This window comes from Lemur catta, chromosome 7 (genome assembly GCF_020740605.2).
Source record: "Lemur catta isolate mLemCat1 chromosome 7, mLemCat1.pri, whole genome shotgun sequence".
Classification (NCBI taxonomy): Eukaryota; Metazoa; Chordata; class Mammalia; order Primates; family Lemuridae; genus Lemur; species Lemur catta.
In genome coordinates, this window is record NC_059134.1 from 94,178,624 (window position 1) to 94,188,698 (window position 10,075).

The window sequence follows — 10,075 nt, forward strand, 5'->3', positions numbered from 1 at the left end:
AGTGCCCTGGTCAAAGGGTTCTGTGGGTTTCGGAAATGAAGAGGAGGCACAGAAACAGCACTAACAGTCCAAAACTTTCATTCTCTGGGAGCTGCCTCAGCCCTGTTCTGGGCCACAGTCAGGAGCTGTGCCACTCACAACCTGCAGTGACCTCAGGTCCCTGGAGACCCCACCCCCGCTGGGGGGGAGAACATTTCATGATTCTGTGTGACAATTCAGCACCCCCCCAATTCAGCCCCCCCATTCCCCACTCTCCCCCAAGTACAAATACCCTTTGATCTGCTCAAGCTGAAGGGGTGACAAAAATGCCTAAAGCATTATGTTTGACTCTAACGGTGGCCTCAGCCAGACAAAGGAAAACTTGGATGGCTGACTGTTGAGTGATCCTGTTCCTTGGTAGCCAGTGTTTGTACCCCTGGCATTGTGCAGTTTTTCCCTACTGAAGTAAGCACTGAGAGGCAAGACTGGCCTCTGAGCTACTTGCCAAAGACCCCAGGCTAGAAGAGAAAGAGCAGGGCTTGATGGAAGAGCAAGGCAGATCAGGCACCATTCCGTCAGTTTCTTTATCCCAGGTCCTGAGTGAAAACCGAATACCTGTTTACATCTCAGGTGCTTAGGGAGCGTGGAGGAGGCAAATCCTGTTTGGAGAAAGCCAATGTCCAACACAGTACTTGGTAAACATCAGGCGAGTGAATGCTGAGTAGCAGGTGCCATGGCCAAGTCAAGCCCCACTTGCTCATATGGCTGGGGTGATGAGAGGGAGGCCCAACCTGGGGTCTCCTGTCCATGGCTGACGAGCAGCAACAGTCAGGAGCAAGGGCCCAGCCCACCTCCCCTAGGAGGCAGAGGGAAGCGGGCTGAGTGGTTGTCAGGCATGGTCCTCCCCGTCTGCGACGTGGCGGTAGCCGGGAGGCTGGGCCTGCATCCGGAAGAGGATGGTGAGGAGCAGCACTATGAGAAGGAAGAGGATGGAGCCACATACAGCCAAGGCCACGATCACTTCTGGGCATGGGGGAAGGAGAAGAGAAAGGTCATTATTAGCATTCATTCAACAGATACTTGAGCACCTACCACATGCCAGGTACTGTCCTGACATGCAGAGGATACACAAGCAAAGTCTCTGCTCTCATGCAGTTTACATTCTAGGAGAGGAGATCCAAGAAAGGAGCAAATGATACGAATGAAATTTAGTGACCAATACTATAAAGAAAAACAAAACAAGGCAGGTCAGTCAGAGAGGGCATCGTGCAGGAAGTGAGAATTTCAAGAGACCTGGAGTCAATGAGTGAGACACACGAAAATCTGAGAGAATAGTATCTTGGGGCAGGGGACAGAAAGCAAGTGCAAGAGACCCTGATGTGGGAATAAGCTTGGCGTGTTCTAGGATCAGCAAGAAAGTCAGTATCATTAGAGCAGAGTAAGCAAGGGGCAAGTAGGCCTGGAAAGCCATGGTAAAGAACTTGGATTTTATTCCATATGTGATGGGAAACCATTGGAAGATTCTGAGGATAGTGACGTGAACTGGTTTATGTTTTAGAAAATCAACTCTGCTGTGCTGAAAGACTAGTAGGGACAAGAACAGAATCAGAACATTAGGAAGCTTTTCAGTAGTTCAGACTAGAGCCGGTGGTAGACGGGACTAGAGACAAGCATCTGTTTAAAAGGTTCAGCTGATAGGATCTGACAGTGGACCAGATGTGAGCTATTAAAAAGAGGGTATTCGAAACAACTCCGAGGGTTTTACCATGTCACTAGGTGACTAAAGTGCCAATTACTAAAATAGGAAAGCCTGGAAGAGCAGATTTAGGGGAAGAGCATTTGGTTTTAGATATAGCAACTCTGAGATATCTTATTTGATATTGACGTAGAGACTTCAATTTGGCAGCTGGATGTGAGTCTGTAAGTCATGACATAAAGATGGAACTTAGCATGGAGATGGCATGTAAAGCCAAGAGGTAAGATGAGATGACCTTGGGAGTGCACTCAGATGGAAAAAGGGCCAGGGATAAACCCTGGGCCATTCACTGTTTAGTGCGGAGAGGAAGCCAGTAAGGAAGTTGTGTGAAAATTAGGAGAAAAAACTCTTTTTTTTTTTTGAGACAGAGTCTCACTTTGTTGCCCGGGCTAGAGTGAGTGCCGTGGCATCAGCCTAGCTCACAGCAACCTCAGACTCCTGGGCTTAAGTGATCCTACTGCCTCAGCCTCCCGAGTAGCTGGGACTACAGGCATGAGCCACCATGCCCGGCTAATTTTTTTGTATATATATTTTTAGTTGGCCAGATAATTTCTTTCTATTTTTAGTAGAGACGGGGTCTCACTCTTGCTCAGGCTGGTCTCGAACTCCTGACCTCGAGCGATCCACCCGCCTCGGCCTCCCAGAGCTAGGATTACAGGCGTGAGCCACCGCGCCCGGCCGAGAAAAAACTCTTTAGCCAAGAAAGTGTTTAAGGAAGGAGTGGCTGATTATGTAGTGCTGCTGAAAGGTAAGAGAAGCTAAGAATTGGTCACTGGTCACCTTGACAAGACTGCCTGATGTGAGTCTGGGAGAATGGGTCATCAGGAAGTGAAGCCAAAGCGTAGACAACTCTTTCAAGGATCCGACTCTCAAAGGGGACAGAGAAACAGTGGTAGCTGAGGAAAGATGTGGGTCTCAGAGGTCTATATTAGGCTTTTGAGACGGGAGTGATCCAGCAGAGAGGGCAGCTCTGAGGTACCAGAGCTCCTTGTGGAGGTGAGAAGAGACAGACCCAGTGTGTGGGTGGAGAGGCTGGCCCTAAGTTAGTGGTTTGTACCAGCAAGTAAAGCTGGTAGATCTGGTGGTCGGAGAATGAGCCACTTCTCTCCTGGTTGTTCTTATCTCAGTGATATAAGAAGTGAGAGTGAGGAGGGGGAAAAGGTATAAAACGGTCTCGGAAATGCAGTCAGATGGCCGGAAGCATGACAACCCTCAGATTTGTGGATGTGAACTGAAAGTAGGTCTGGGACATGACCAGCACAGGGGCAGAAGGCAGCTCACCTGTGTCTGCAGGACCGCTTGCCAGCTGGCACTCCTGCTGCCAATCCTTGGGCACGACAGCCTCTGTGAGGCGAAGGAAGTCCTGCAGTGGGCAGCGGTGAGGGCAGCCAGGCAGGATCAGCGGCCAGGGGCCCTTGCCACTCTCGTTCCGAAAGTACATCTCCACTGAGAAGTTCCTGAGGGTTGACAGGAGGCAAGACGGGAACTGCTCAGCATGCCTGTAATTGAGTTCTTGGTCTGCCCTCAGCCACCACCTGACGGTCCCTGCAGAAGATCCACTGATAGTTCCACTCACCCATTATCTTCCTGGTACAGTTCAAATATGTGGCAGGAGGCATAGGGGGCTTGTTCACCATTGTAGACATCCAGTGCCATTTGCAGAGCAACCAGGGTAGTGTCGTGCTGTAAGGGAGAGGGGCTCCCCATCAGCACTGCTTGCCTGCACCTCCAGGAAGCAAACAGGAAATCCAGCTCCTTGCTGGACATGAGCATGCTGGGGAGTATAGGAGCTTACCGCAGAGTAAACCAACAGCTTAGGGAGTTGGGAGGTGGTTGCCGTTAGAGTCAGGTTCTTCCGTATCTGAGCCAGCAGGACTCCTAAAGGAGAAAGGTCCCCAGTGTCAGTGGCTACAGCCATCACTGTCTTCTGATCTGACCTATTTGTGCTCCTCTTGCCCTCTGCTAGTCCTGGGTCTGATCAGCACAGAGACACTTGAGGTTCATGGGGACCATGTAGTACCCCTGTTTTCTAAGAACTCTCAAATTTACAGAAGGAACCAAGATAAAACAAGGTATCTATCTATATTTCAACACAGAGGTAGAAACCTGCCAGTTTACAAATGAGCTATGAGTCCCTGCCCATGTTGGAAGAAGTACTCCAGTTTGGAACAAATGTAAACTTAAGATTGCTTCCAAACACACAGAGGATGGCTCCATGCCAGTGTGACTGCCATATGCAGGCTCTGAAAACTGAGCTGTCAAAAAAGGTTTAACAGCTGGCAAGCCCTTGGGTGCTCAAATGAGGAAACTGCCATGTATGCTACTCAGCCTTCTCTCAAAATGGCCCCCAGTGGTTCTCTGGAGACAGCTATTCATTTAGGAGAGGGAGGGTTTTTCTGATGTGGGTGAAGCTTAAGAATGTGAATAGCAGAAAAGAGCATGCAAACCTGATTGAGGTCAGACAGTGACACATGGGCTAAGAAGCATCAGGAGAATTGGGGAGATAAGGGGACTAATGGGGTGATGGGGGGGGTTCTGGGTTTGAAAGAGCAGAAAATGTTTCAGTAGAGAAGGAAGCTAGAGAGAAGCCCCCAATAGCAGGTTTTTAACGCTATAGGGTCCTGAGGAAGACCGTGACATGCTGCCCCTGTCACTCACCCCCCTGAAGCCGGGCCTTCTCTGCCTGCTCGTAGATCCCGAAGAGAAAGCGGAAGCTGAAGTCCTTTAGCCGGCTCAGACGCTGCATGGTTTGGGGTGAAGCCCAGGGCGGCAGGACCAGCCCATGTGTTTGCTGTGTATCGCAGCAGGCAGATTAGCTCCCTGGACCTAGGCCAGGGCCTCTCCTGGGGTAGCTCTCTTCCCCAGTGGGAAGGTGCCTGTGTGTGTGATGGAGGGAGGGAGAGGAGAGGTGAGGCGGAGGGGCTGGAACAGTAGCATGGCAGACAGTGTTGAGGCTGCAGGGCACAGGAAAGGAAGCTCAGGCACGCAAAGTGAGACTCAGCAGAAAGGAGTCTGACACCATGAGAGCTCTGGGTGGAGAGGAGTAGGGACTGCTGACAAGTAATAAACCATTTCCCACTCTGAGGTTCTTTTTCACTTGTTAGGGAAGTTCCCGTGTTTCACATGCTGCAGCTTGCCTAGACTTCCCCAGTGGGAATGATCTTGTCCAGGCATTGTGTTCTGTCCTGGGGACCCGGGCCTGCTGAGGGGGAGAGAAGAATGATCACAGCAGGCACCCTAGTGGGCTCACCTCACAGAAGAGCGTGTCATAGACATTCCAAACAGTCTCCAGCGTCAGATCTGTAAGCCCTGTCTCATTGGCCACCATGTCCAGAAATTGCTATGAAAAATGGATCAGAGGATCAGTGCTGCCCTGGGGGAAGGGCAGTCTGATGACCCCAACCTCAGCCCCTACTCACTGCATTCTGAATGCTCTCGTTCTGATACTCTGGTGTCCGCCGGGTCTCATTCTGCAGCTGCTCATAACGGGGACATGGGCCTAATGGGAACTTCAGCAGCTGTACACCGAAGGGGAAACAGGCAGAGAAGGAGTCTGGAATCAGCAGGCCCATGGCCAGAGCTGTCCCCTCACCACCTCCAGGGAAGGGCTGGCCAGTCTCACCCTGTCCTCAGTAATGGGCACAGTGTGCACAGGGATAGGCTGCCATGAGATGTTTGGGTTGAAGCGCTGCATCCCGCCAGGAGGGAAGAGTCCAGCCAGGTTGGCCTCAGCACTCATGAGAGTACGGTCAAAGTCTGTGCTTCGCACGTAAACCTGCAGAGATGGCAACACGAGTCGTGTGTATGTGTGTGTGTGTCTGTCTGTCTGTCAGGTGGGGGGGTGGGGCTTTCTTCGTCCCCTCAGTAGAGCCCCAGAGGAAGAACCTGTTTTTGATGGTTACCTAGCAAACTGTAAACCCACCATGCATTGGGCCCTCCCCACCTCTTTGGCTTTCCCCATCTCTCAAAGGCCCCAACACTCCGCTAGGGGTTGGGGCCTTCACCACTCTGAAGAACTCCTGTGGGAATGGCACTAGTTCACATGCTCCTTCCTCCCAGCCCAAAGTGCTTAGCCAGCAAGGCTTTCTGGTCTGTCTGTCTGATTTTATAACAATGCCTGTCTCCCTATCTAGACCAAGATTCCTGAGGGCAGACACTGTCTCCAGTCACTCTCCATCCCCCGTTTGTAAACTGGCTTAAGACCAGGGAGAAAATATAAAGAACAGAGATAGTGGCTTGTGAAAAGGGAGGAGGAAAGTGGAGAAGGACAAGTTCAGGATGGTGCTGGGCCTCAAGGGAACAATAACAACACCTACAGACTCCTGAGACAGTTGTGGCTGAGAGGTAACCAGAGGAACAGCTACCCCCTTCCCTGGGGTGGGGAGAGGACCTCAAGGAGCCAGTCTTCCCTGATGTGCCCTATCCATGTATGTCTTCCCTGCCATCCTTTATCTTGGCCCTGTCTGGTTTATCATCTGACATCCCTACTATATTCTAAGCTCCATGAAGACAGAGATTACATCTGAGTGGTGCACCATTGTGTGCAAAGTGCTAGCACAGTGCTTGGCCCTTAATAGGTACTCAATAAATGTCTTGGCTGGAAAGCCTGTTATTTCAGAGTCAGAAACCACTTTGCTAGGCCCTTCCTTAAGTCTGAGTTTGAATGCTTGATCAGTTTTGCCTCTTCCCAGCCAAGCAGAGGCAACTCAGCTTCTAGGGCTGTTTCAGATAGCTCTTAAATGTCATGTCCTATGGGTGTAACCAGAAATGCAGGAAGGAGGCCAAAGTGCCCAGCCCCACCCTTAGGCTCCCTGAAGGCAGAAGATGAGAACAGCAAATCCCATTCCCGTTGTCTCTTGAGCTGCCAGCCTTACCTCTTGCCGGTGGTAAGAGGTGTTTAGAAAGCCATGGTAGCGCTGTCGCAGAGCCTGGCCTAGCTCCCAGTGCTGTAGCATCCCCTCCTGTGAGCAAACCTGAGGGTTAAGAAGGTCTGGAGGGAAGGGATGGCTCACAAGCCCCATGGGGTTTAGGAACTGTTGCTTTCCAGGTTTATCCCTGGCTGGAAGTAGGAGTGGGTTAATCTGATCCCAGAGGTCATTTATTAAGTGGCTAGTTGTGCACAGCACTGTACTGGATACAGACTAAAGTTAGGTTACGAAATCTGGTCAAAGTCAGCACCTGTGTGGGAAATAAATAGCAGTTTAGTGAGGACTCAAGTTCTCTAGCCTGCTCTAGAGGTCACTTATTCTACAGCTCACATGGAGGGAAGGCTGGCTTCTGACCCACCTTGGTTAACTGACCAAACCCCTGGGGCCAATCTTCTTCCTGATAGGGGTCCTTGGGATATGTCTTCACTGGTGAACGGTCCCCATGTCGGTACAGCTGAGGAAAGAAAATAGTTTGTCTATAGGTTAGAAGGGTCTTCTTGATGGGGACACAGAATCTACCTTTGCCCGATGTTAGGCAAGGAAGTTTACCCACTGCAAAAGACCCCAATTCAGGAGTTAGTAACTTCTTCTAGGCTCCAGAGATTCTAACTTGGCTAAGTGAAAAAAAGATCACCAAAGGCTTCTTAGGGATGAGTCTCTTAACCATTTAACTACTAACCTATATAAGGGTAGACTCATCCCAAGCTACTCCCTGATACAGAACTCCTTATTTGGACACGCCACTCCTCCCCCAAACCCAGGGCTGCAGATCAATAGATCAACCTAGCACCCAGGCCAGTCGTTCCCTCCTATGCCAGCGCCTTTTTCTCGAGACCTCGGACCCCCACCAGCCGGCCTTTGCGCTTCTAACCCCGTCCCTCCTTACCAAGGTTACGAAGCGCAGACTGCGGGCCTGGATGGGTGGCATCACCATAAGGTTCACGCCAAGAAGGAGCTGCACAAGTGCTGCCCGGCTCCAGCCGGGCCGTCTGCCCGCCATCACCGTTGTAGTGTATGCTGCAAAGGGGCCGGAACCCGCTGGGTGGCACCTGCAGCAGCCGCCCGGACGCAGCCGAAAGGACACACGCCGGAAATGCGCTTGCCGCCATCTTGCTTAGGGATGGGCGCGGGTGGTGGGAGAAAGCGCAATCTGCGAGAGAATGCGTGTAGGAGGTTAGCGATCTGGCCGCTGCAGAGGAGCGTGGGAATGTAGCGCGACCTCGCGCGGCAGACAGGGCTTGAAGACCTCAGCTTGGTAAACAGGACCGTGAGCTCAGGATTGCGTCGGCCGGGGGAGACCCCGTACCAAGGTGGCGCTTGCACTGGGCGGGGCGATGGTCGGGAGAGCGAGCGCCCCTTCTGGCCGGGGTGCTGGCGTGCGTGACCCTAAGCCGGGGTGGATGCAGAATACGCGCGGGCGAGGGATAGGAAAGGATAGGGGCGCCTCTCTCCACGCCCCTGCCTTTGGGTGGAGTTTGAGCCTTGGCCCTGGCTCTGTTCCCTGGGAGAGGTCTTGTTTGGGGTGCAGGGCGCAGTATGTAAACAGGCCTTTGGACTCCCTGTGTCCTTGAGGTTGCTCCCAGTCTAGCCTACTGCTCATACCCAAAGCAAAGAAAGCTTAACCTTCCAGTCCTTTCCCTGTTCTCCCTCCCGTCCTCTTCCAAGTTTTAGTTAATTAGAATCAAGACACCATGCCCCTTCCCAAAGGAGTTGGGTTGCACAGGATGTTCAGACTTTCCAAACCCATTGAATCCCTAGGGGAATAGTTTCAGACCAGAGGGGAGATATTTTGGGGTAAGGGGCAGGCATATTGTGAAAAGGGACTAGGTGGGGTTTCCCCAGAATCAGAGGCCCTCTTGGCCATTGGGATTCAGATGCAGTCCAGGCACGGTGGCTCATGCCTGTAATCCTAGCACTCCGAGATGGGTGGATCCTTTGAGTTCAGGAGTTCGAGACCAGCCTGAGCAAAAGTGAGACCCCGTGTCTACTAAAAAAATAGAAAGAAATTATATGGACAACTAAAAATATATATAGAAAAAATTAGGCAGGTATGGTGGCACATGCTACTCTGGAGGATGAGGCAGGAGGATTGCTTGAGCCCAGGAGTTTGAGGTTGCTGTGAGCTAGGCTGACGCCACGGCACTCTAGCCTGGGCAACAGAGTGAGACTCTGTCTCAAAAAAAAAAAAAACCCAAAAAACAGATGCAGCCAGTTTGGCCTCAGGACTTTATGACTCTGAGCTTGGAGTGATGCACAGTTGCAAGTCAGACCGTCGGCGCCTTGGGATGCTTTGATTCATATCTGCCCACTAGAAGCAAATCATCTCAGATCTTGGGGAATCAAAATTCATCAGAACTGCCTCTCCTTATTCTGCCCTAGGACTCCAGATCCATTATGTATATGTACCTCAGGATCTAAACGTTGCTTCCAGAGTTGTCATGGAGGAGACTGAGGAGTGAATAGAATAAGAACTTAAGGCTGGGTAGCCAAATAGTTAAAATAGTTCCTTTTTTTCCTCTTTTTAAAGAGATGGGGATCTTGTGCTGTTGCCCAAGAGTGGAGTGGAGTGACACAGTCATGGCCCACTATAGCATGGAACTCCTGGGTTCAAGTGATCAGCCTCCCAGATTGCTGGGGTTACAGGCATAAGCCACAGTGTCCAGCAATATTCTTAACCTCATTTAGTCATAAGCCCCTTTATGAATCAGATGAAAATTTTGCCCTCTGTCATCCAGAAAGATGTCCACACACACAAGTATAATCTCAAAAGTTTCACAAAGACCATTTGTAGGTTTCATAAATCAGGATCTCTGAATCCCTGACCTAACCTAGTCCTTTTACTTCACAGATTAGAAAACAAACAAAACTTCCAGAGAACGGAAGGGACTTGCCCAAGCCCACACAGTTAAGGAGAATGGATGAAAACCCAAGTTTTGTGTTTCCGAGGTTAATTAATGTTTATAATGGATTGGTTCTTGCAGGCTACTCAAACTGCATTAGTAAACTATATCTGCTGACCCCAAAATACCTTTAAGAAAGTAATTTCTGGCCAGGCGCGATGGCTCAGGCCTGTAATCCGAGCACTTTGGGAGGCCGAGGCGGGAGGATCGCTCAAGGTCAGGAGTTCGAGACCAACCTGAGCAAGCGAGACCCCATCTCTACTAAAAATAGAAAGAAATGATCTGGACAGCTAAAATTATATATATAGAAAAAATTAGCCGGGCATGGTGGCACATGCCTGTAGTCCCAGCTACTCGGGAGGCTGAGGCAGAAGGATTGCTTAAGCCCAGGAGTTTGAGGTTGCTGTGAGCTTGACACCATAGCACTCTAGCCAGGGCAAAAGAGCAAGACTTTGTCTCAAAAAAAAAAAAAAAAAGAGTAATTTCTGTCAAAGGAAACCTTTTCACATTAG

The 10,075-nt window shown here is 50.7% G+C and overlaps 1 protein-coding gene across 1 annotated transcript; it reads right to left on the bottom strand.

Annotated features, from left to right (window-relative positions):
• Positions 1 to 541: 541 nt before the first annotated feature.
• ACP2 (acid phosphatase 2, lysosomal) lies at positions 542 to 7,774 on the bottom strand. Its single transcript, XM_045558027.1, has 11 exons — positions 7,550 to 7,774; positions 7,022 to 7,117; positions 6,610 to 6,696; positions 5,358 to 5,510; positions 5,155 to 5,253; positions 4,986 to 5,075; positions 4,394 to 4,526; positions 3,531 to 3,613; positions 3,312 to 3,418; positions 3,017 to 3,192; positions 542 to 1,002 (listed from the first exon to the last, which is right to left on the bottom strand). Exons 1-11 carry the CDS (start codon positions 7,661 to 7,663, stop codon positions 869 to 871), a joined length of 1,272 nt encoding a protein of 423 aa, XP_045413983.1. The 5' UTR covers positions 7,664 to 7,774; the 3' UTR covers positions 542 to 868.
• Positions 7,775 to 10,075: the final 2,301 nt, after the last annotated feature.